This window comes from Pongo abelii, chromosome 1 (genome assembly GCF_028885655.2).
Source record: "Pongo abelii isolate AG06213 chromosome 1, NHGRI_mPonAbe1-v2.0_pri, whole genome shotgun sequence".
In the NCBI taxonomy this organism is placed as follows: Eukaryota; Metazoa; Chordata; class Mammalia; order Primates; family Hominidae; genus Pongo; species Pongo abelii.
In genome coordinates, this window is record NC_071985.2 from 200359547 (window position 1) to 200387120 (window position 27574).

General features: G+C 43.9%; 1 protein-coding gene across 1 annotated transcript in view; it reads left to right on the plus strand.

Annotated features, from left to right (window-relative positions):
- The first annotated feature begins 23793 nt into the window (after nucleotides 1-23793).
- TRIM62 (tripartite motif containing 62) overlaps nucleotides 23794-27574 on the plus strand; it is a 36754-nt gene continuing 32973 nt past the window's right edge. The window contains exon 1 of the mRNA XM_024251552.3: nucleotides 23794-24877. Within this exon, the coding sequence (XP_024107320.1) occupies nucleotides 24470-24877 (408 nt within the window). The 5' untranslated portion in view covers nucleotides 23794-24469. The remainder of the gene's footprint in view (nucleotides 24878-27574) is intronic.

Consider the following 27574-nt stretch of genomic DNA (forward strand, 5'->3'; position numbering starts at 1 on the left):
ATCAAAAAGACGAGAGGTAACACATGTTGAGAGTGTGGAGAAAAGGGAACCCTTGTACACTGTTGGTGGGAATGTAGATCAGTACAGCCATTGTGGAAAACAGCATGGAGGTTTCCAAAGAAATTAAAAATAGAAGTACTATATGACCCAGCAATCCTTCTTGTAGGTATATACCCAAATGAAATAAAATCATCATCTCATAGAAATGTCTGTACTCCCATGTTCATTGCAGCATTATTCACAATAGCCATGATATGAAAACAAACTAAAATATCCATTGATGGATGAATGGGTAAAAAACCATGGTGTACATATATAATGGAATATCATTCACCCTTAAAAAAGGAGATCCTGCCATTTACCACAACATGGATGAACTTGGAAGACATTATGCTAAATGAAATAAGCCAAACACAGAAAGGAAAATATTGCATTATCTCATTTATATGTGGAATCATAAAAAAAAGAAAAGTCAGAAAGATGGAGAATAAAATGGTAGATGGGAAGGAGTAAATAAGGAGATGTAGATCCAAGGATACAGTGTTGTAGGTATGTAGGATGAACAAATCTGGAGATCTAATGTAACACATAAGGACTATCACTAATAATATTGTATTATATTTGAGATTTTTGTTAAAAGAATGGATTTTAGGTGTTATTCCCACAAAAGGAAAGGAGTAACTATTGGAGATGATGGATATGTTAATTTGCTTGACTACAGTAACAATTTCGCCAAATGTATGTATACCAAACATATTATATAACTTAAATATATACAATAAAAAATCTTAAATAAAAAAGTGATCTTCATTGGGCTGAGGAACTCCACTATTGTTCCTAGCACATTGAGTGTTTTAATCAAGATTGAATGTCGGCTTTTATAAATTTTTTTCTGCATCAATTAAGATGATTATAAAGCTTTTCTTTCTCAGCCTGTTAACATGATAAATTATAGTGATTGATTTGGGACGCTTAAACCAATCTTATATTCCTGAGGCATAGTATCCTTTTGGTCATGATATAGTGTCTCTTTTTTTTTTTTTTTTTTTTTTAGATGGAGTCTTGCTCTGTCACCCAGGCTGGAGTGCAGTGGCGCAAACTGGGCTCACTGCAAGCTCCACCTCCCAGGTTCACGCCATTCTCCTGCCTCAGCCTCCCGAGTAGCTGGGACTACAGTGCCCGCCAACATGCCGGGCTAATTTTTTTTGTATTTTTAGTAGAGACAGGGTTTCACCGTATTAGCCAGGATGGTCTCAATCTCCTGACCTTGTGATCCACCCACCCTAGCCTCCCAAAGTGCTGGGATTACAGGTGTGAGCCACCACGCCCAGCCTGATATAGTGTTTTCTTTATATATTGTTAAATTCAATCTGCTGGTCTTATAGAATGAATTGGAAAATATTTCCTCCTCTTCAATTTTATGGAAGATTTTATTTAGAATTTGTATTATTTCCTTCTTATATGTTTGGAAGAATTCCTCATTGAAACTGTCTGGACCTGGAGTTTTATTTGTGGAAAGGCTTTTAAATATGAATTCAATTTATGTAATATTTAAGGGCTATTCAGGTTATCTATTTCTTCTTGAGTGAACTTTGGTAGTTTTTATCTTTTGAGGAATTTGTCCATTTCATCTAAGTTATCCAACTTATTGGCACAAAGATGCTCATAGTACTCCCTTATTATCCTTTTGACATATTTAGAATCTGTGGTGATGTCACCCTTTCATTCTTGGTACTGAAATAATTTATATTTTCTTTCTCTTTTTTCCCAAATCAGTCTGGATAGAGATTCGTCAATTTTATTGGTCTGCTGTATGAACCAGCTTTTGTTGTCATTGATTTTCTGTATCACTTTTGTTTTCTATTTCATTGAATTTTGCTTTCATCTTTATTATTTATTTCTTCTGCTTACTTCACATTTAATTTTCTCTTTTTGTTGTTTCTTAAGGTGAAAGCTGAGGCCCTTGATTAATATAGAGCATTTAGTGCTATAACTTTCCTTCTATATACTATGTAGCAGCATCTTACAAATTTTAATACCTGTATTACCATTTTAATTCCATTCAAAGTATTTTAATTTGTCTTTTGATTTCTTCTTTAGCCCATGGATTGTTTAGAAGTATGTTATTTAGTTTCTAAATATTTGCAGATTTTCCAGAGATCTTTCCATTATTGACTTTAATTTTATTTCATTGTTGTCAGGAAATATTCTTTATATGACTTGAGTCCATTTAAATTTATCAATCCTTGTTTCATGCCCCAGAATACGGTCTGTCTTAGTAAATGTTCCGTGTTAGCTGAAATTAATGTGTACTCTGCTGATGTTGGATAAAGTGTTCTATAAATGTCTATTAGATCAAGTTGGCTGATACTGTTGTTCAACTCCTATATCTTTACTGATTTGTGCCTACTCTTTCTATCAACTTCTAATAGAAGGGTGTTGGAATCTCCCTCTATCATTGTGGATTTGTCTCTTTTTCCTTGCAGTTTGTTCTATCAGTTTTTGCTTCCTGCATGTATTAGTTTGCTAGGGCTGCCATAATACAGTACTATAGACAATGCGGCTTGAACAAAAAAAAAATTATTTCCTCACAGATATGGAGGCCGGAAATCCAAGATCAAGGTTTCAGCAGGGTTGATGTCTTCTGAGGCCTCTCTCCTTGTCTTGTAGATGGCAGTCTTCTCCCTGTGTCTTCACATGATATTCCCTCTGTACCTTGTCTGTGTCCAAATTCTCTCTTCTTACAAAGACACTAGTCATAGTAGATTTGGGCCCACCCTAATTTAACATAATTATCTCTTTAAATATCCTATCTCCAAATATAGTCACATTGGAGATTAGGACTTTATAATATGATTTTGGAAAGGGTACACAATTTAGCCCATAGCAATGTATTTCAGAGTTGTCTTATTAGTTGTTTAGGATTTCTATGTTCTCCTGATTCATTGACCCCCTTTTCATTGTGAAATAACTCACTTTATCTCTAATAATAACCTTTACTCTGAAATCTACTTTATTTTGATTGGCTGTGATGTGATATATATTTTTCCATCCTTTTACTTTTAACCTGTTTGTATCTTATATTTAAAGTGGATTTCTTATAAGTAGCATATAGCTGTTCCTTGCTTTTTTATTCCATCTGAAAATCTATACTTTTTAATTGGAGTATTTAAATCTTTTACATTAATGTAATTCTTGATATGGTTGAATTTGAATCCTGGCTATTTGATTTCTACTTGTCCTATTTTTCTTTCTTCCATTTTTTTTCTCTTTTTCTGCCTTTTTTGGATTGAGTATTTTCTTTTCTTCTCCATCTTTTTTAAGAGACAGGGTTTCACTCTGTCACCTGGGCTGGAGTGCAGTGGCACAATCATAGCTCATTATAATGTAACCTCTAACTCATTATAATATGACATTATAATGTATCCTTCCACCTTAGCTTCTTGTCTAAAGTATTTTGTCACAGCAGCAGGAATAGACTAAGACAACAGCCTACCTTCAAGTGATAGTACACCACCTCACATAGAGAATATGACCCTTATAACAGTACACTTCCACTTAGCCCCTCCTGGACTTTGTGCTATTGTTGTCAGATATTTTACTGTTTTTTGTTTGTTTGTTTTTGTTTTTCTTGAGATGGAGTTTTGCTCTGTTGCCCAGGCTGGAGTGCAGTGGCACCATCTTATCTTACCGCAATGTCCGCCTCCTGGGTTCAAGCAATTCTCCTGCCTCAGCCTCCCGAGTAGCTGGGATTACAGGCACCTGCTATCACACCTGGCTAATTTTTGTATTTTTAGTAGAGGTGGGGTTTCACCATGTTGGCCAGGATGGTCTCAAACTCCCAACCTCAGGTGATCCACCTGCCTCAGCCTCCTGAAGTGCTGGAATTACAGGCATGAGCCATCATGCCCGGCCTAGATATCTTACTTTTACTTATAACCCCACAGTAACAATGCATTGTTATTGCTTTTGCTCTAAATGTTTGATTATCTTTAAAGGGATTTAAATAATTTTAAAAAGGCATTATTTTTCACCCACATAATTGCCATTTCCAGTACTTTTCATTTCTTTACACAGATCCAGATTTCCATCTTGTATCATTTTCTTTCTACTTGAATAACTTCCTTTAACATTTCTTGTAAGTACAGGTCTGCTGGTGATAAATTCTTTCAGTTTTTGTATTTCCAAGAAAGTATTTATTTCACCTTCATTTTTTAAATATATTTTCAATGGGTGTAGAATTCTAGCTTGACAGATTTTTTCTTTCAGTACTTTAAAGATGTTCCACTATCTCTTTGCTTGCATTGTTTATAATTTAAAAATCTACTGTCATTCTTTGTTCCTCTGTGTAATGTTTCTTCCTTCAGCAGTTTTTAAGATTTTCTCATTATCACTTGTTTTGAGCAATTTGATTGTGATGTGCCTTGGTGTATTTTTTCTTCACGTTTCTTGTGTTTGGGTTTGTTGAGTTTCATGGTTATGTGAGTTTATAGTTTTCATCAAATTTGGAAATTTTTCGATATTTCTTCAATTTTTTTTCTTTTCTTCCCTTTCTTCTCTCCTTAAGGGACTCCAAATATACATACGTTAGGCTGCTTTAAATTATCCCATGACTCACTGATGCTCTTTTTATCTGTTTCTGTCTTTTTTCTTTCTGTGTTTTATTTTGGATAGCTTCTATTGCTATATCTTCAAGTTTACAAATCTGTTCTTCTGCAGTGTCAAAACTGCCATTAATCTCATCCAGTATATTTTTCACTTCAAACATTGTGATTTTCATGTTTGGGTGTTTGATTTGAGTATTTTTCAAATATCTTCTATTATTCTGTTTAACATGTTTAATCTTTCTCCTGGCTTTTTGAACATATAGAATTCAGTTACAATTGGTGTTTTAAAGTCTTTGCCTCCTAATTCTATCATGTGTTACTTCTAGGTCACTTTTGATTGATTGACCAATTGACTTTTCTCTTTTTAAATTTTTGATACAGGATCTTGCTCTGTTGCCCAGGCTGGAATATAGTGGCATGATCATGGTTCACATCAGCCTCAACCTCCCAGGCTCAAGTGATCCTCCCACCTCAACCTCCTAAGTAGCTGAAACTAGAGGCGTGCACCACCATACCCAGCTAATTTTTGTATTTTTTGCAGAGGTGGGGTTTTGCCATGTTGTCCAGGCTGGTCTCAAACTCCTGAGCTCAAACAATCTGCCCACCTTGGCCTTACAAAGTGCTGGGATTACAGGCATGAGCCACCATGCCCGGGCTTGACTTTTCTCTTCTTTTTTATTTTTTAAATTTAATAGAGATAGCATCTCGCTATGTTGCCCAGGTTGGTCTTGAACTACTGGGCTCAAACACCTTGGTCTCCCAAAGTGCTAGGATTTGTAGGCATGAGCCACCACACTTGGCCGACTTTTCTCTTCTTTATACGTAGTATTTTTCTGCACTTTCACTTGCCTGGTAATTTTTTATTGGATGCTAGACATTGTAAATTTTACCTTTTGAGGGGCCCTGGATAATTTTTATATTCCTATAAATATTCTTTAGCTTTGTTCTTAATGTAGTTAAGTTACTCTGACATAATTTGATCCTTTCAGGTCTTACTTTTAACATTCTTGGCAGAACCCCAGTAGCATTTAGTCAAGAGTTAAATTCCCTTGTTACTGAGGCGAAACCCTTCTGAGTGCTCTACCCAATGCCTCAAGAGTTATGAGATTTTTCTACTGTGGCGGGTGGGAAGATCACTATTCCTGACTATATGTGAACTCTGAGAATGTTTTTCTCTACTCTTTTTGTGAAGTTCTTTCCCCAGGCTTGGGTCATTTCCTCACATGCACATGATCAGTACTCAGTACTATGAAGTGCTCTCCTCTCTGGGACTCTGCCCTGCAAACTCTAGCTTCCTTGGCTTCCTTGGCCTCTCAGCTCTGTCTCCTCCTCTCAGAAAGACCTCCAGGGTTAGCCTGGGTTCCCCCTCCCTGTACTGTGGCCTGGAAACTCTTTCTAGGCATTAAGGTTGGAAACTGTTTAGCTCACCTTGCTTGTTTCCCAGAGATTGCTCCCCTTTTTGCCTGATGTCCAATGCCTTGAGAACCATTGTTTCATATATAGTTATGCACTGCATAACGACTTTTGGTCAATGATGGACGCATATGTGACAGTGGTCCCAAAAGATTACAATGGAGCTGAAAAATTCCTATCCCCTAGTGATGCCATAGCCATCTGTATTAGTCAGGGTTCTCCAGAGAGACAGAACTAATAGGATATATGTATATATGAAAGGGAGTTTATTAGGGAGGATTGGCTCACATGATTACAAGGCAAAGTCCCACAATAGGCTGTCTGCAAGCTGGGGAAGAGAGAAGCCAGTAGTGGCTCAGTCTGAGTCTGACAGCCTCAAAACCAGGGAAGCCAACAGTGCAGTCTTCAGTCAATGGCTGAAGGCCCAAGATCCCCCAGCAAGCCACTGGTGCAAGACCCAGAATCCAAAGGCCAAAGAACCTGGACTCTGATGTCCAAGAGCAGGAGGAGCAGAAGAAAGCATCCAGCACACAAAAAAGAAGGAAGCCAGACGACTCAGCAAGCTAGGATATCCCACCTTCTTTCACCTGCTTTGTTCTAGCTGGCAGCCTGTTGGATGGCACCCACCCACATTGAGGGTGGGTCTTCCTCTCCCAGTCCACCAACTCAAGTGTAAATCTCTGGCAACATCCTCACAGGCACACCCAGAAACAGTACTTTGCCAGCCATCTAGGCATCCTTCAATCCAATCAAATTGACACCTAATATTAACCATCAAAATGTCATAGTGCAATACATTACTCACATGTTTGTAGTGATGCTGGTGTAAACAGCCTACTGCACTGCCAGTCATATAAAAGTCTAGCACATACAATTAGGTACAGTACATAATACTTGATAATTATAACAAACAGCTGTTACTGGTTTATGTACACTATGCTACAGTTTTTATCATTATTTTAAAGTGTACTCCTTCTACTTATTAAAAGAAAAAAAAGTTAACTGCAAAACAACCTCTGGCAAGTCCTTCAGGAGGTATTCCAGAAGAAGACATTGTTAGCATAGGACATGACAGCTCCATGCATGTTATTACCCCGATAACCTTCCAGTGGGGCGAGATGTGGAGGTGGAAGACAGTGATATCAATCATCTTGACCCTGTGTGGGCCTAGGCTAATGTATATGTTTGTGTCTTTGTTTTTTATTTGTTTGTTTGCTTGTTTGTTTGTTTCTGAGATGGAGCCTTGCTCTGTCACCCAGGCTGGAGTGCAATGGAGCAATCTTGGCTCACTGCAACCTCTGTCTCCCAGGTTCAAGCAATTCTCCTGTCTCAGCCTCCCAAGTAGCTGGGATTACAGGCACCCGCCACCATGCCCGGCTAATTTTTGTATTTTTAGTATAGATGGGGTTTCACCATGTTGGCCAGGCTGGTCTCGAACTCCTGACCTCAAGCAATCCACCTGACTCGGCCTCCCAAAGTGTTGGGATTACAGGTGTGAGCCACTGCACCCAGCCTGTGTCTTTGGTTTTAACAAAGAAGTTTAAAAAGTAAAACCTTAGAATAATAATTTAAAAAATACAAAAAGGTTTATAGAATAAGGATATAAAGAAAATATTTTAGTACAGCTGTACAACGTGTACATGTTTTAAGCTAAGTGTTATTAGAGAAAAGCCCAAAAGTTTTTAAAAGTTTAAAAGTTTATAAAGTAAAAAAGTTACAGAAAGCTAAGGTTAATTTATTATTGAAGAAAGAAAATTTTTTTTATAAATTTAGTGTAGCCTTAGTGTACAGTGTTTATGAAGTCTACAGAAGTATGCATAATGTCCTACAACTTCACATTCACTCACCACCCACTCACTGACTCACCCAGAGCAACTTCCAGTCCTGCAAGCTTCACTTGTGGTAAGTGCCCTATAGAAATATACCATACTTTAATCTTTTATGCCATATTTTTAGTCTGCCTTTTCTATGTTTAGATATGTTTAAACACAAATACTTACCATTGTGTTACAATTGCCAACAGTATTCAATACAGTAACATCCTGTACAGGAGCCTAGGAGCAACAGGCTCTACCATGTAGCCCAGGTGTGTAGTAGGCTATGACATCCAGGTTTGTGTAAGTATCCTCTATGATGTTTCAGTAAGGACAAAAAACACCTAAAGGTGCATTTCTCAGAATACATCCTCATCATTAAATAATTATCAATAATAACTGTTTTGTCCAGTTTTATTTGTTGTTCCAGGTGAAAGGGTAAATCTGGTTCTTATTCTTCCATTTTGATTGGAAGATTCTTTCCCTCTGAGCTTAATTTTTTTCTTGCTAAAGTCCACCCTTCATAAATTCTTTGAGCAAAAGTCTGAGATTAGTAAAACCTCAGTCTGTATATATCTGAAAATGTCTTTATTTTGCATTCATCCTTAACTGCTGGTTAATTGAATGTAGAATTTAGTTGTTTTTCTGATCACTTCGAAGATATTAGTCCATTGGCATCTATTGTTGCTGATGAGAAATTGGCTTCAGGCAGAACATCATTCGTTTGTGGATGTTTCATTTCTGATGGCTTTTCAGATTTTTCTTTATTTTTATTGTTTTTCAGTCTCTTCAATATGTCTAGAAATGAAATTTTTTATTCTACTCAGAACTCAATGTGCCTTTTCATTCCAGAGGCTCATTTTTCTTCGCTTGTAGAAAATCTTTCATCATTATTTCTTAGAATGGTGCTTCTTCTCCCCTATTTTCTCCTTGTAGAACTACTAATCTAATATAAATTTTGGAACTTCTCATTTTCTCCTCTATGATTTTTATCTTTCATATTTTCCATTACTCTATAATACTGAGCACTCACTATGTGCCAAGAACTATAAACTCATTTAATCCTCATAGCAACACCATGAGGTAGGTACATTACAGTATATTATAACATTATAGTATATCTCCATTTTATAGATGAGAAAATTGATACACAAAAGGCTTAAAAACATACCTGAATCTCTATTGCTATTAATAGTAAGTATCAGAGATTTAATACCAGGTGTGTGGCTTCAGACCCCATTTTTTTTGTTTTTGTTTTTGTTTTTGTTTTTGAGACAGGGTCACACACTCGTCACCCAGGCTGGAGTGCAGTGGTGCAATCTCTTTGCAGCCTCGACTTCCCAAGCTCAGGTGATTCTCCCACCTCAGCCTCCCAAGTAGCTGGAACTACAGGTATGTGCCACCATGCCCGGTTAATTTTTTGTATTTTTAGTAGAGATGGGGTTTTGCCATTTTACCCAGGCTGGTCTCCAACTCCTGGGCTTAAGCAATCCACCCGCCTCAGCCTCCCAAATTGCTGGGATTACAGGTGTGAGCCACCGTGCCCAGCCCACTGCACTAATATTCTATATGATTACAATTTCATCTCTTTGTGCTGCTTTCTGTGTTGCCTTCTGGGTAATTTCTTCAGTTCAATTTGAGTGTACTAATTCTCTCTCTCCATCTGTGTCTAATCTACTCTTCAGAACATCTATTGCATTTTTAATAGTTCATTTTTGCTATTTCTATTTGCTTCTTTTTTCATAAGCTCTTCTTCTTGCCTTATGTCTTTGATTCCTAATTTTATCTCGTTTAAACATACTTACATTAAAGTTTCTCAGGTTGTTCTATAATCCTAATTTTTGGCATATGCACCACTAAGATCTCCCTTCAAGAAAGAACTTGCTCTTCAGCCACACAAGTGCAGTTGGCTGACTACCTCAAGCTGCTAGTACCGTTAGTGCCTTCAAGATATGCCTCCATTTTTTAGTTAAGGCTATGCTCTTCTTCGGCAGTCCCTAAGCAATAACTTTATGAACATGGCAGGTGTACTATAGTCTTACTATTTCTGCTCAACAAGGGACTTTCTCTAACAGGCGGTATTTGTTCTATAGTCCCCCTTTGTGTTAGCCAAGACTTTATCACATTTGCGTCCCATCTAAGGCTCTCTTTGCCCAATCTTGATTCTCCCCATTTTGTCTTTTACAGGCATTACCCCTCAATAAACCCCTTGCACTCCTAATCCCGTCTCTGCATTTACTTTCTGGAGGATCCAACTAAAACAGCATGTGAATTATCCAGGTTATTTCACCTTCTGATTTTCTTTCCTAGCAATCCTTTTCCTCTCATACTTTGTAATGTTTTTTACCATGAAATTATCTTCAGTGGGAGTTGTTTTCTATAGAAGTCCTGTGTGCCCTGCATTGTGGAGGAGAACCACAGGTAGTTTCACAAGAAGATCCATTAGTTTAACCAGTTCCAAGACAAACTTTATGTCAATTTCTTAGCTAGGGTTCCCCCAAACACCACTGCCACCATCACACAGTTAACGCAAACTTGTGAACTTAATGTCTCATACCCATACTAATGCAGATTGTGATTACAATTGCTTCCAGGCGACTCTTTCCTAGCTCTTTTCTACCTTTTCTAGCTCCACCTGAGCTTTTGAGCTCAGCTATATATTTTTTTAATGTATTTTTTATATTTTACCTAGCATTTCTATTTATTTAGCGTAAGAGATAAAAGAACTTCTTTTCTTTCTACAGTACCCCATAGTCAATGAAAGTAAACCCTGGAACCTGCAGATATATATATATATAGATATAGATATAGATATAGATAGATATAGATATAGATAGATATAGATATCTATATAGATATATAGATATATAGATATAGATATAGATATAGATAGATATATATATAGATATATATAGAGAGAGAGAGAGAGACATATATACATATATATTTCTATATAATTTATATTCTTGGTCATACTATTTTTTAACTTTTTATTTTTAAATAATTATACATTCATAGGAAGCTGCAGAAGACTCCCGAGTACACTTCACTCAGTTCCCTTCATTCAGGGAATGTACTCAGGAATCTGCATTTTAGCAGGTAATCGGAGGACTCAGATGTAGGTGCAGGTTGTTGCAGATGCTATCAGTTCCCCATCCATATCCCTTGGATATTTCCTACCAACTGTTAGCATCCACTCTTAACCAATGACTCTCAGCATTGGTATATAAATACCCTGGTTCCCTTACCCTTCATATGCATTATTTCTGAGGCATGTTTTGCATCATTTCCCAGAGTCTCCCTGCTAAATTAACCTTTAATAAACCACTGTGGTAGCACTGCCTTATTGTCTGCCCTCCTTTTCTTTATCACTTCCCACTTCTCTACCCAAATAGTCGCTTTCCAAATAAGCTAATTTAACTCAAATCTTTGTGTGGCGCTCTGTATCTGGTCTTCTAAGCTCAGATCAGAAGTGGTCTTAGATCCCAAGGATGGAATCTAGGATTGTAAAATTTGTCAGCCAATGGTAATAAGATCCCATTATTGATGGTCTTTAACATATTGTAGAGGCCTAGGATGAATTGGGGGACAAGATACAGATACAAGGGGATACAACCATTTATGAAGTCTCTCTAACATCTGAGAGATGTGGAGGCAATGATAGTTAAAGAACTGGTGGAGTTTGTTGGTTGTTGTTAAGTACCATTGAAGTGCTAAAGGAGGTAAATGATAGGGTCAAATTAGTCAATTACCAGCCTAGGGGATGGTATGAAACCTAGAAAGCCACCATGACAGCATTTTAAAATCCCCTAATTTTCTACAGCTGGAGGGCAGATCGGTCTGAAAACAATGTCCGGAACCTAATGATGAAAGTAGTAGAAGTGTCCCACTCCCGTTTGCTAGAGGATAATGGGCTTCCTCCTCTTGCCTGGAAACTATGCAGAGACCTCCCCTAAGGCAGATGCCTTGCAAGATGATACTTGCCCTCTTCAAGATCTGCTTCTACATTCTCTTGCGTCTTCTAGGTCAATCACTAGGGTTAAATCTCATCATTCAACCATTGAGGGAGTACTATCTCTGCTTAAAGAAACAGGATTTTGGCCAGGCACAGTGGCTTATGCCTGTAATCCCAGCACTTTGGGAGGTTGAGGCGGGTGAATCACTTGAGGTCAGGAGAGCAGGACCAGCCTGGCCAATATGGTGAAACCCCGTCTCTTCTAAAAATACAAAAATTAGCCGGGTGTGGTGGTGCACACCTGTAGTCCCAGCTACTTGGGAGGCAGTGGTTGCAGTGAACCAAGATCATGCCATTGCACTCCAGCCTGCCTGGGGGACAGAGCAAGACTCCGTCTCAAAAAAAAAAAAACAGGATTTTTACTAAAAGAACTGCAGGACCTGCCTAATAGGTACCAATCAAAAGCTGGAAGATGTGCCCGGGAATGGATATTGAGGCTGCCGAGTCAAAAAGGGGAATGGAACATAGGGATGGAAAAGAGAAGAGTTGTCGATATGGAGGAAGTCTCCTGAGCCTCTGCATTTACCATCCTGGCAAGAACACTTGGAGCTGGGATGGTTCAGAGGACAAAAGGATCAGTGTCCAATCAGGAGGTAGAAACTACACCACTAATTTAAATAGAGATCTAATGTAGTATATTGTTAAGTAGGTATAAAATTATTAAGTAGGTAACTGCAAAGGTAAAAAGAGAATGCTAAGTTGTCACAAAGGTAGCAATGAGAAAAGCAGATACCATGCCCACGGCTGGTGAAACAAAATAAGAAGTGTAATTATCAAAATTTAGAAGCTTACAAGAGAAGTTCCAAGAAACCAAAACTCAGATCTCTGAGGAAGAACACCAAAGTGTTGGAAACTGGTGCTAGGAAGTGTTGGGAAACTGCAAACTGGATTCAGCTGCTGCTAAGGAAAGATGCTGCTGATGCCAGGGTGAAGAAGCATTGCTAGGGTGATGCTCACAGGAACAGGAAGCTGACAGAAGTCAATAGGAAGAAGCAAGTCCCTCCTTCCTGCTGCTGCGGCATCAATTCCCTCCTGCCCTCCTCATTGGCAGGCATAACAGGGAGCAACTGGCAATGCTGGAATGTGAATTTCTGAACCCTAGCCCCAGCACTACACAAGTTGATACTGAAGGGTGGTTGTGGTGCTAAGAGGCCACAGCTTAACAACTGACAAGAGTTACAATAAACAATGTAGAAATGCGTGAACTGACATAACTGGAGAAAGCAGTCAAAAGTTCAGAGGAGAAATGTATTGCCTAAAACCAAAAGACCACCAGCTTAGTAGCTTAGTATGTTTCCAGTACACCTTCACTGGAGCAATAAAGAATGAGCTCCTGAAGGGGCACTGACATCATTGAGCAATTCAGTGGTGGCTGTCCCTTCTATGTTATGTTGTAGCTGCTAGGGAACTGGAGTTCCTACTGTTTGTTAATGGTGACAATAGGATTCCAGAACAGCAGAGGCCAGGTAGCAGCACTTAACCATCAGACACATAGCGTATGGAATTACCATAACGGGCAGCAAAGTCAGAAAGTCAACCAAGGGGCCCTTACCCACAGAGATCTGTGGCATTGCTAATAGACCCTGAAGTTCCTAAGGGCGAGATCAGTGGGTGACTAACAAGGGTATTGCTGCCCAATATAATAAAAACAGATCAAGAGCATGTAATGTGAAGACTGAGGTGAGCCATCACAGTGGAAAATCACTATCCCTCACCCATTTTTCATGCTTAAGCTAGTCCTCAGACCCAGTACCACAGTAACTGTACACAGGAGAACAAAAATATCCAGATATTTCTATAGTTGGGGAATTCAGGGTCCGGACTGACACTGATTCCAGGGGATCCAAATTGCCACTATAGCCCTCCTGTTAAAGTAAGGAGATATGGAGGCAAGATGATAAATGGAGTCTTTGCCAAAGCCCATTTTACAGTGAGTCCAGTGGGTCTTCACACTCTCCTGTGACCATTTTCCCCATCCCTGAATACTTAATTGGGATTAGTAAACTCAGCAGGCAGTAGAAACCTCACATCGGTTTCTTAATCTGTAAAGAAACAGGTGAGGGTCACCCAATGCAGAGGTGACAACTATATATATATATATACACATATATATACATTCCAGTTTGCTAGAATGTGAATTTCTGAACCTCAGCCCCAGCACTACGTAGACAAGTTGATACAGAAGTGTGGTTGTGGCGCTAAGAGGCAACAGCTTAACAACTGACAAGAGTTAACAATAAACGATGTAGAATATATATATATGGGGGATCAACTGATTATATAGCCAGAGTTTCCCATTGTAAGTTGTGTACTGTCAGATCCACCAAACTATATAGTCGGGTATGTGCAACAGTAATCCATTGAAGGGTGGACATGGAACATTGTCATGAACTAGGCCTGAGCAGGACCAGAGGTCACAAATAAACTACAGAAGCAGGCCCAGAATCCCCTGTTGTGATCCCTGCATTGGAACCTCTCCCCTCAGCTCACACCTATGAAATCATGAGAGATTCCTGATGACCAGGTCACACAAGAGGAAAAAGCTTAGGCCTGGTTTATGGACAGGTTGGCACAATAGGTTAGTGGAAAACAAAAATGCACTCTTGCTGCACTACGGTCCCACTCAAGGGCTCCTGAAGAACAGCCATAAGGAGAATTTTTCACAGGGGCAGAACTTTAGGCGGTGCATTGAGTCATCAACTTGGTGCAGAAAGAGTGGTGGCCTGAGGTCAGGACTCCCAGGCAGTAGTGAACAGTTCAGCTGATTGCTCAAGGACTTGTGAAGAGCAAGACTGCAAAATTGCAGTTAAGGAGGTCTGGGGAAGAAGCATGTGGATTGATCTTTGAGAGAAGACACAAAAATGTGTGGGTCTCTGTCTCATTTCATTGTCTACCAGAGGGTGTCCATCGCAGAGAAGGTGCTGAACAATCAGTTAGATAGGATGATTCATCCAGTGGAAATGAGCTTACCTCTCTCCTCAGCTGCCCCAGAGCATGCTCAACAGACCCATGAACTGAGAAGCCATGGTAAGAAGGATGGAAGCCACGCATGGCCCAACAGCATGGGCTTCCTCTGGCCGAGGCTGACCTAGGTATTACTACTACTAAGTGTCCAATCTGTCAAAGCACAGGCAGGGCTGAGCTCCTGACATGGTACCACCCCTCAAGGAGGGCACCCAGCCACATGGTGCCAGTTGATTACACTGGACCCAACCACCCTGGAGGTGCTGTGACTCTTCTATGACTTCATGGGACTGATACAGATTTGCCTTCTCTGTCCACAATGTCATGGTCAGCAGCACTCTCTCAGAGTTCCCAGGGTGTGCAGTTTATCATCATGGGATTCCCCCACAACATGGCCGTGGAGAAAGTGAGCACATGACCATGTTATTCACTGGTCCTACTATTTACCATACCAACCAGAGCTGCATCCTGAGAAAATGTTGGAATAACCACTTGAAGGTATAGCTAAGTCATCAGCTTGAAGATAGGGTTGAGAACCTGTCCTTACATTTTTTGTTTGTTTGTTTGTTTGTTTGTTTGTTTTGAGATGAAGTCTCATTCTGTTGCCCAGGCTGGAGTGCAGTGGCACAATCTCGGCTTACTTCAACCTCTGCCTCCTGGGTTCAAGGGATTCTCCTGCCTCAGCCTCCTGAGTAGCTGGTATTACAGACACCCGCCACCACGCCTGGCTAATTTTTGTATTTTTAGTAGAGACGGGGTTTCACCATGTTGGTCAGGCTGGTCTCAAACTCCTGACTTCATGATCTGCCCGTCTCAGCCTCCCAAAGTGCTGGGATTACAGGCATGAGCCACCACACCCTGCCTCCCTTACATGTATTTCTATACTTGAGACAATAGCTATTGTAAGGGTGCTACATCCCCAACAGTCAGAATACATAGGCCTGGAAGCCAAGAAATGAGTGGCCTCTCTCACCTTTATTCCCAATGACCCACTTGGCAAATTTATGCTTTCTATTGCCAAAGCTTTAGGCTCTGTTGAACCACAGATCCTAGTTCTCAGAGGGTAGGGAGAGATCACTTCTACCAGAGGACATAATTGTGGTTTTACTAAACCTAAAATTATATCTGCCTCTGGTAATTTTGGGATCCTCATGACAGCAGACCAGCAAGCTAAGAAAGGAGTTTCAACCCTTGTGGAAGTCAGTGTGGCGATTCCTCAGGGATCTAGAACTAGAAATACCATTTGACCCAGCCATCCCATTACTGGGTATATACCCAAAGGACTATAAATCATGCTGCTATAAAGACACATGCACACGTATGTTTATTGTGGCACTACTCACAATAGCAAAGACTTGGAACCAACCCAAATGTCCAACAATGATAGACTGGATTAAGAAAATGTGGCACATATACACCATGGAATACTATGCAGCCATAAAAAATGATGAGTTCATGTCCTTTGTAGGGACATGGATAAAATTGGAAATCATCATTCTCAGTGAACTATCGCAAAAACAAAAAACCAAACACCACATATTCTCACTCATAGGTGGGAATTGAACAATGAGAACACATGGACACAGGAAGGGGAACATCACACTCTGGGGACTGTTGTGGGGTGGGGGGAGGGGGGAGGGATAGCTTTAGGAGATATACCTAATGCTAAATGACGAGTTAATGGGTGCAGCACACCAGCATGATACATGTATACATATGTAACTAACCTGCACATTGTGCACATGTACCCTAAAACTTAAAGTATAATAATAATAAAATAAAAAATAAAAACAAAAAGAAAGGAGTTTCTGAACTGGCAGGAGTAAGTAACCCCTGCTAGACCAGGTGAGGGGTGTCTAGAAAGGGTGGTAGAGTTGGAAGCTGAGCATCAGTTACACTTTAGGACCAACTACAGCAGTGGGGTCTGGAGCTTGTCCCTCCTCTTATCTGTTATCCTTTATACCTCTTCCTCCTTCTTCTTCTCATCTCTTCTTGTAACAAATCGTGACTTTCCACCACCCAAAGAAGCAGTGACAGAACATGAAACTTAATGTGAATGCAAGTTTATCTGAGCAGGTGCAAGGGTGAACTGTGACACATACTGTCAATGCCCTGCCATTGTCCCTCAAACCTGTCAATGTATTCCCAAGACTTCTAACCACCAGCATCTGCATGGTAGCTAAGGGATCATTTTCCCAGAACTACAGAGAGCTGACTGTACACATCACAGTCCACAAGTGCCAAGGAATTAAACACCACCAGGGAGCAGACTCAACACTCAAACATGGTGTATAAATACCCCAGCTCCCTCACCCTTTGGGTGGGATGCTTCTGAGGCATTGATCATTCTGAGGTTTTGTACCATTTCCCAGAGTTTCCCTGCAGGATAAATCTTCAGTTCCCCTTTGTGATAATAGTGCACCCTATGGGGCTGCCTTCCCTTCCCTGTATCACCTTCCCACTTCCCTGTTAGTGTTACTTGTGCTCCCCAAATAAACTATTTTCACTTTAGTCCTTATCTTAAGGTCAGTTCTTGGAAGAACCCATGCTAAGACACATGTGGCTCAAGGACTATGCAGTGAGAAGCACTAATTTAGAGAGTGAACTCATTTCTATTTTTTAAAAATATCTCTCTTTCTCCCTCTCTCCACTGACTCCCCTTCTCCTTCCCCCTACACCCGAGTGTGTGTGTGCACACATGTGCACACATATATAGAATATGTGAAAAAGATCTGAGGATATGATCCAAGTATTAACAATAGTTCTTTCTGAATGGTGGCTTCTTAGTTTTCCTCTCTTTTGTTTTTCTACAGCAGCAACTGTGTCTCTGAAAGTATTTTTAATTGGCAATTAGGAGATGATGAGTGGAGTGGTAGGGAGCAGAACCAGGCTGCAGTGGGCTGATGCTGGCCCAAGAGGATGCACAGGCCACAGTGGGCTGATGCTGGCACAGGAGGATGTGCAGGCTGCAGTGGACTGATGCTGGTCCAGGAGGATGTGCAGGCTGCAGTGGGATGATGCCAGCACAGGAGGATGTGCAGGGTGCAGCGGGCTGGTCCTGGCCCAGGAGGATGTGCAGGCTGCAGTGGGCTGGTCCAGGCCCAGGAGGATGTGCAGGCTGCAGTGGGCTGGTGCTGGCCCAGGAGGATGCGCAGGCTGCAATGGGCTGATGGTGGTGCAGGAGGATGTACAGACAATTCTCTCAAGGTGCTGGGCTAGAGACAGGCAAGAAATGAGGTGGTAGCTCAAGGTAGGGCAACTGTAGAGGGTATCATTTGAAGAGGAACTTGAGCCTGTTTCTAGGCTCAGGAAAAGCAGCCAATGACAAGGAAGGAGACAAAAATACAGAGTCAAAAGTGGGCTCATTGAAGGAGTCAGGTCCCAGAAGAGGCCTGAGGGGATTCGAGGGGCCCTAGGGGAGGAATCCGTTCTCAACAGAAGGTGAGCTTTCATCCTCTGGGACCAGGGAAAAGGGGTGAAGATGAATAACGTTAGAAATGCATTTATTTCAGTCATTTTTTTGTTCTACTCTGCTTCATTTCACAGAGGACTTGAGGTGTTTCTATAGATAAGTTGATAGGTTGACTGGAAGTTGAGACAACCCCACGGAGGTGGCTCCACTTCCTCCATGGAGCAGGAGGCAAGGTCCCCCACTGAGAGGAAGCAGGGGTGTCTCTGTGGGGTTACAGGAGCCAGGCAAAGGTTTGGAATAGGGAGGAGGCACTGAGCGACAGAGCCCAGCTTGCCCATTTACAAAGTCTGCTGGGTGGAGCTGACCGCTCAGCTGTGGCCCAGCCAGGCTGCACAATGTGGAGTCATCTCCAGCTGCTTGGGCCCCAGGCAAGAATCACAGGAGGAGCCTGTGCCACTTACTTGTTCTGGTTTTAGATAAGTCACTTCCCCATTCCGAGCCACAGTTTCCTCATCTGCCAATGGGGAGAAACAAGTCAAATCAGGAGATTTGATCCTATTGTGAGGATCAAATCAAATAACACACATGAAGCACCTAGCACAGTGCCTGGCACTCGGAAGTTGCTCAATGTTCCTTCTTCTGCTCCTCTGCCTTCAAGTGGGCTTCAGCAAATGTAACCTGGGTAGGAAGGGACGTGGATGTTGTATCTTGTATTGGTGGATGCTGTTACATGCAACAATTTTAAATACAGCCAACTTTCATTACTCTCTGTAGCCCTTAAAGGAGCTATGGCATCAGGCTCCTGTGAGTCTCTGGCCACATTTTCAGCAACCAGTCAACATACAACATTGTTTTATTTATTTATTTATTTATTTATTTATTTATTTATTTAGAGATGGAGTTCTGCTCTATCACCCAGGCTGTAGTGCAGTGGCGCAATCTCAGCTCACTGCAACCTCCGCTTCCTGGGTTCAGGTGGTTCTCGTGCCTCAACCTCCCAAGTAGCTGGAATTACAGGCACCTGCCACCACGCCCAGCTAATTTTTGTTTTTTAGTAGAGATGGGGTTTCACCATGTTGGCCAGGCTGGTCTCAAACTCCTGACCTCAGGTGATCCTCCTGCCTCAGCCTCCCAAAGTGCTGGGATTACAGGACTGAGCCACCAGACCCAGCCACAACTTTGTTTTATGTGTGTTTCTGCTTAGAGACACCGTATTTAATATGTAAATTGTTGATTCATTAGCATTGAACTCACAGCCAACACTACTGTAACTCATGTCTGAACAAAGCTTATCAAGCACACGTATTTTCTCCTTAAGGCACATCACAGCCTTCTTGTGCTTGAGAACACCAGAGAGCACTTCAGCACAATGCTTGGGGCCATTTTAAATAGCAAAATCACCAACAAAAAGCACAAAAAATGAGAACAATTTGCACCAAATAAGTCACAAAAAGAATACTTGTTTACACTATGACAGCTGAGACAAGAAGGCAGGGTGTCCCTTTGTTCAACTTCAGCTGGGAACATATGTGTGGGTAAGTCAAGATTTTCACCACTGCACATAAGTATGTCCACAAATAATAGCAATTGTGCCTCAAGTATTGATTTGAGGGTTACAAATAAATTTTAGAAGTAGGTGATTTTGCAAATATGGAATCCATAAATAATGAGGATCAATTTTCTTTATTTTTTCTGATTACAAAAATATGTATAATAAACAGAGCTATCTAATGTAAAAGTTAAAGTCCCCCCCATAATCCTAGCCCACAGATGAACACAATTAGAATATAGTTCTATAGAATTTTTGTTATGCAAATAATGCCTGTGATTGTGTCTAAGTCTGTGGGTGTCTATGTGTCTATGTGTATTTGGGTCTTTCTTTTCTTTTTCTCACTCAACAATAGCTCTTGGATAGCTTTCCAGAAAAAAAAAATTCCTGATGTTAATTTTTGGAGTATAAATGGAAGCAGATGGCATACACTGCAGTCAGGATCTCTAAGTCTTAGTTCAGACCACTCAACCACATCAGATGTGGAGAGAGCAATGACTTGCCAAATGTAAAGATAATCAACAGTCTTAGTGTTCTGAATCTTAATGGAGATGGAATAAGGTCGAGAGAAGAACTGCTCAGAGGATAAAAGGACTGAACACTGGGAACTAAAGTAAAAGATAAGAGACTGGGTCGGGCACGGTGGCTCACACCTATAATCCCAGCACTCTGGGAGGCCAAGGCGGGCAGATCACTTGAGGTCCGGAGTTTGAGACCAGCCTGGCCAACATGGTGAAACCCCCTCTCTACTAAAAATACAAAAATTAGCTGGGCGTGGTGGCGGGCACCTGTAATCCCAGCTACTTGGGAGGCTGAAGCACGAGAATTGCTTGAGGCTGGGAGGTGGAGGTTGCAGTGAGCCAAGATTGTACCACTTCACTCCAGCCTGGGCAACAGAGCAAGACTCCATCTCAAAAGAAAAAAAAAAGAGACTGTGACTTTCAGCCAGAGAAAACCACATTCTACGTCCTTTGGAGGAGATTAGACTTACATATTAAGACTATCTACTGAAAGGATTTAGACAATAGAGTAAAATAGTACCAGCGCCTCTTCTAAAAACAGCTGCAAAATTGGCTGGGCACAGTGGCTCATGCCTGTAATCCCAGCACTTTGGGAGGCAGAGGCAGTTGGATGACCTGAGGTCATGAGTTTGAGAACAGCCTAACCAATATAGTGAAACCCTGTCTGTACTAAAAATACAAAAATTAGCCAGGCATGGTGGTGTGCACCTGTAGTCCCAGCTACTAGGGAGGCTGAGACAGGAGAATCACTTGGACCTGGAAGGCAGAGGTTGCAGTGAGCCAAGATCATGCCACTGTGCTCCAGCCAGGGTGACAGAGCGAGACTTCATCTCAAATAAATAAATAATAAAAACAGCTGCAAAATAGTATGGAGAAAGCTGGGCTGCTGCAACAAAAGACCCAAAATACAATGGCTCTTAGAAAACAAGTTTACTTCTCACTCTGTAGTCCATGTCAGGGTGGCTGTACTTCATGCAGTCATTTCAGGAACCCAGGATCCTCCCATATCTTTGCTCCATCAGCCCTTTTGAAGCATTATTGAAGCTGTGTCCCTGGTACATCTGTGTTCCAACTCAAGAGAAGAGAAAATGATGTGTGGAAGAGCAAAAGCCTCATGCCTTAAGGTCTATTTCTATTTATGTTCTATTAGAAAGATCTTAGTCACCAAGTCTCACTCGGCTGCAAGAACAGCTGGGATGTATGATCTCTACTGGACCAGCCATTCCTCCGACTGCTAGTCTATTACATAGAAGAACAAGAGGATGAAGTTTAGTGGACAGCTAGCAATTTCCATCACATCTCCTTTATTTGAGCCTTGGTATCTTCCTCTATAAAATGGGGATAATAATATAAACTTGTTAAGGCTGCTTTGGGACTCAAATCCAATAATATATGTGAGAACGCTTAGCAAGCCCTACTGTGCCTGATAAGAATTTCTCATTGATTTTGCCCTCTAGACTGCCAGCTCCTTGGGAGCAAGGAGCATAGTTTATTCCACCTCCTCACAAAGACCTGCTTGGAGTCAGCATCAGTAAATACATGTTGAATAATGAAGTCACTGTTTCATCCATCATCAAGCCTTTTTTTTTTTCATTTCATTTCAAATGCTTCAATAATTCAGACTCTGCCCTGTTCACCTTCCCCACCCCCTCATTAGGGGTGCACGTCAGTATATCAGCTGGGATTCTCTGGGTTGCAAAGTGACAATGCACTACTGTTAAACTGGCTTATGCAATAAGATGGACCATCTCCCATATCCTGAAGTCCAGACTCCGCATCAGAATAAAAGCTTCTCTTCCCTAGGACTCTCTTGTCCTTGCCCTCCCTTCTGTATTTGCTGCATCCTCAGACTGGGAGCAAGATGGCTGTTGCAATTCCAAGCATTGCCACCAAACATACCCCAGCAAAGGGGGCAGACTGTTTTGCAAAGTCAAGAGACCATTTCCTGAATTCCCCTCTCTGCCATAGGCTTTCCCTTTAGCTTTTCAGGCTGGACCTGCCCAAACCATCACTGGCAAGAGGAATGAGATCACCATAATGGACTTGGACCAAACAAGACTCATTCCTGGAAATGGGCTGGGGTCAGCCTTCCTTGGGTCACTTGAGGAAGGGGGCCACCTGAACAAAATCAGGGCTCTGCCCATAAGAAAAAGTTGAGAAGTTGCTGTTGCATGAGCAACCAACTATTTTTCTGGCAATGATGGAGATTCTGGGACAGATGAGGATGTGATGGAGAAAGTGTTAACAATAGAGAACTAAACTGAGAGCTTTTTCATAAACTGTACCTCAATAAAGTTTAACACCAATGAAGATATTTCTGGAGGAGGCAGAAACTGGTAGCCACCCTCTATGGCTCATTTCCCTCACCCCCGTATCCAACCATCACCAAATGTCACCGTGTCTGTACTTGCAATACCCTAGTCTTCTCTCCTTACCCACTGTTGGGGCCCCAGTTTGGGTCTCGCCTCCTGCAGGCACGATGACAACAGCACCTTAGGCGTTCCCAGTCTTTCCTTCCTCCTGCAACCCATGGCATTGATGCAGTTATTCAGCTACACACCTTTACTGTGTGCTGGGTGCTGTGCATGCGCAGACACATTGGAAAAGCTCCCTGTCTTCTTCACCTTGCAGATGGTATAATGATTATCTCTGAGACTTCCTGAAACCCAGTCGGACCAGGTCATTCCCTTGCCTGAAAGCCCCATGCCTTCAAGAAATTCTTTACCATGACCCACAATGACCTCCAGCCCACCCAGGCTCCTTCTCCACCCCACCCCCAACAGTACAGAATTACTCGCACTTCCTTCACTGTGCCCTCCCCTTTCACGCCTCTGTGCTTTTGCACAGGCTGTCTCCTCTGCCTAGAAATCCCTTATCCCCTCTCCATCTGGCACACAAGACAAGTTCTCCTATTACTTTTTCTCCCTCTCTCCTGCTCCACCCCTCACCTCCTTACACACACACACACACACACACACACACACGGACACACACACACACACACAAATACAGCACTCCGGAATTGTTTGCCAATGGAGGCAGCCTCCGGGGCCAGATGTTAGCCAGGGCTTTCCAAACTTCTCCCCAACCACTCCTTAAGAAAGTGAAGAGGAAATGGGACCCCAGGGCTTAGGAGTGTGAGGGCCTTGAACTTGCTCTAAGCAAGCAGGGCATTTCAAGAGTGTTATCTTTATATTTTATGCAGAAGTTGTATTCCAAACATATTCTTGTTCGTTTTAATACAAAATATGATTTTTTCTACACCTTCAAATCGATTATCCAGAAAGATGCTCCTTGTTTATTTGTTGTGCTCTCAAATTAGCTGCTCCGCCTCGCCGCGGGGACCCTAAGCCAGACCTGGATGCAGTTCCAAGTACACACCCCGAAGGAACAGCTGGGCTTGGCTTCCCCGGGAGCTGGAGGATGGTGGGGGCGGGGCGGGGGTCAACCGGCTGGTGGCCCCGCCCCTCCCCCGCCCGCTGCGGGGGCGGAGTTGCTTGGGTCCCGCCCACGGGGGCGGGGAGGCAGCCGCGGCCACCAGCAGCTCGGATTCGGCTGGTTCCGGGTTGAGAGGCTGCGCTGGACCGAAGCGGTGGCTGCTAAGCCCGCGCGGGTAAGGGATCGCGCTGGGCCAGGGTTTGGGGCCGGGATCCGGCAGCTGAGCGGGCCGGCACCCCTCCTCTTCTCTGCCGGTCACAGCCAATGTACGGCTCCGCCTGGCTGCCCCCTCCCCCAGGATTCCCCATCCCCAGCTTCTCGCCCTCCCCGCACGGCCCCCACCCCGGGATTTCGACCCCCTCAAGGGCTCCACCCCGCTCCAGGATCCCCTTCTCCCAGCTCCTATCCCTTAGGACTGCCCCGCCCCCTAGAACCTCCCCGCCAGGATCTCCGTCCCTCAGCCGCTCACAGCCTCCTCCCAGCGCCCATCGCCTTGAGCTGCCCACTACCTCTAGACTGCCCTCCCGGGCTGGCGTCCCACGGAGTCTCAGCCGCGCACCCCTTCCTCGCGTTACCCTCCTTCCGAACAGCACCCCCTCCCTTCTCCGGTAGCTCCTACCCCTGCCTGTGCGGGCCTCGCCCCCGCGCCCAGCCCTCGGTGCTGCCTCCGACAGCGCCGCGCTCTCTCAGCCGCCCCCCTGCCCCTCGGGCCCCCCTCTCTGCTGCCCCCGGCGCCATGGCGTGCAGCCTCAAGGACGAGCTGCTGTGCTCCATCTGCCTGAGCATCTACCAGGACCCGGTGAGCCTGGGCTGCGAGCACTACTTCTGCCGCCGCTGCATCACCGAGCACTGGGTGCGGCAGGAGGCGCAGGGCGCCCGCGACTGCCCCGAGTGCCGGCGCACGTTCGCCGAGCCCGCGCTGGCGCCCAGCCTCAAGCTGGCCAACATCGTGGAGCGCTACAGCGCCTTCCCGCTGGACGCCATCCTCAACGCGCGCCGCGCCGCGCGACCCTGCCAGGCGCACGACAAGGTCAAGCTCTTCTGCCTCACGGACCGCGCGCTGCTCTGCTTCTTCTGCGACGAGCCTGCGCTGCACGAGCAGCATCAGGTCACCGGTATCGACGACGCCTTCGACGAGCTGCAGGTGCGCTGCCGGGCCTGCCTGGGGAAGGGGCGGGGCCGGGCTGGAGGTGGGGCCGGGCCGGGGGTGGGGTCAGGGCTGGACCGCGGGCCGGACCCAGTCAGAATGGTCCTGGGGCGGGGCCGCCGGCAGGGTCAGGGCCCTATCAGGAGTAACGCGGGGCAGGGAGGGGCGGGGTCGCCGCGGGGCGGGGACGTGGGGGCGGGGCCTTGGGGGCGGGGCCTTGGGCAGTCCGGACCCGGCGGGATCTGAGACAGACCTGGAGTACCGGCTGGTCTGCGGTTAGGGAGAAGTCGGGGATGCGGATGGGACGGCGGAAACAAGTGAGATCAGAACTGGACCAGATACTGGGCTGGGGCAGGGTTGTGGACGAAGCGGAATCAGAGTTGGGCAAAGGCAGGGCCACTGTCAGACTGAGGGCGAGGCCGCGAGGATGGGTCTGTATTAAACCGGGTAGCTGAGCTCTGGCAGGCTGGGGGTTCTGTGGGGGCGGAGACTGGATCAGATGTGCATCAGGACTAAGAGGAGTACGGGGACTAGAATGTGCTGGACAGGTGAGGGTGAAACCTAATAGAGGGGTATAAGTTAGGGTGCCAAACTGCTGAGAGGGCAGGTTTGAGTGCCGAGGGTTAGGCCAAGGTGTATGAGGGGTTAAGACTGAGATCAGGTCCAGATACTCTACAACAAGTTTAGATTTAAGCCAGAGTAGAGGCCGGGTTGAGTGGGGCCAGGACTTAAAGGTAAAGATTTGGAGAATAAGGCCCAGATGTAAGGTGATTCAAGAAGGGAGGGGCTAGACCTCTAGGAGTCTCTAGGGGTTTTTGATGACCTCTTTGGCTCCGTCCCCCACATCAGGACTTTTGAAGACTAAGTGAAACGGTACATGCAGAGTGACCTGAGCATAGTTGGCATAGAACTCTAATCGGTCTCCCTTAAGACTTCCTGTCTTCACTGACAAACTCCTACTCAACTTTTAAGGCCTTGCTCAAATGTCCTCTCTGTGAAGCATTAGAACTGCATTTCCCCAAATGCTCTCTATTAATAAGTGTAGGAAATGTAGTATATTTTTTATACCCACCCCCGTGGAGAATTTTCAGTGTGCATTTGCATATTAAAAGCTTAGAGAAATCTTGTTGCAAATAAATCTATTTTACTGTGTTTAATAAAATGGTTCCCAAGCTTATTTGGGCCTGGCATCCTTTTTTCAAGCTAAATCACTTAAATCCAGCAGTCCCATGTACCTGGCTTTGGGATACTAGTCGAGCACGTAGTTCTCCAAGGCCAGACACAGAATCTTATTTCTCCTATCTATGGCCCCAAAGACTGGTGCAAGGCCTGGCCCACAGTACACACCAATAAAGGCCGAATGAATGAACGAAAGAATAACCAACCCTGGCCTAAGCTGGACCAGACTGTGGAGCGTTTGGAAGCAGAAGGTTTTTGGCTCAAACATTTTATGAAAATGGAGTGGGCTAACTTGGGAGGTAATGAGCTCTCTGGCCTCGAGATACTCAAACAGAAACTAAGTAATTACTTTCCCCTGTATTGTAGGGGCTCCCAACCCCTCCACACACTAGTCTTTGAGTAGGCCTGCACCCAGCAGATGCCCATGGGCCTCAGGAGAAATGGCCCATGTTCACCATCGCTCCTTCCCTGTCCCTTTTATCTCGAAACTACAACTGACTCCCTTCCAGTCTAGCTGTCTGAGGATGAAGGCCCCATCAGAGGGTGAGAAAGGGCCTGGGCCTCTGGGAGCCTGCACAAGTCTTGGCCCTCCAACCCCAGAGCCATCGTGCTAGGCGCTGCTGCTGTCCATCTCCCCGTCTATGGAGTCACATAAGCAGGAAGAGTTTGAAGGGACTCTGTCTGAAACCATCTGTCCAACCTCTTCATCTAGGAATGGAAAGTGAGGCCTGGAGAAGCGATGTGACTTGCCCAAGGCCACACTTCCAGACAGTGAGAAAGCCAGGGCTATAGGGCACAGCCTGACCCAGATCCCTTTTCTCTGATCTCTCCCCTCCTTGTCTGACCTTCTAGCCTCTGCTTCAGAGCCTTGGTTCTCCTGTGTGCAAACCAGGAAATCCAAATTACTGTATGTTGGGCTTCTGTACTCTATCCCATGACCTGGGGGACACAGGAGAAATTGAACATGTATTACCTACAAATATTATTGAAATGCTTCATTATTGGGTGAAAAGTAAAACAGGACTGCCACTTGCTTACTCTCTAGCGCACTGTCCTGGGGTTGGACACACTTGGGTTCCAAACCTGCTGTGGGCACTGTGTGCACCCTGGTGAGTCACTTCATGTAAACGTTGATGTTCTGTCTGTACAATGGGGTCAGGATGCTTCCTTCCTACCAGGACTTTTGTGAGGCTGACCTGGGATTAACCTGCTATTTGAGGTTCAAAGGCACACAGTACGGGCTGGAATAACATACAGCCCAACTTTTCTCTTCCTGCCTGTGAGAGCTCATGTGCCCAGCTGAGTGAATGCCCAACTCTCCTCTCTGGCCCGAGAAGGAGGCCTTGCTTTAATGTGTCCTCTGGGCTTGGCAATTTGGTGTCAGGGAAATCTGCCTCCCGTCTAGAGAGGATGTGCTGCTGGGTGAGATTCAAGGCATCCTCCACCCCCACCTACCTCTCCCTGCATAGGGGGAAGGCAAGGCTTATTCGCTATTTATGCAGCAGAAATAAGGCC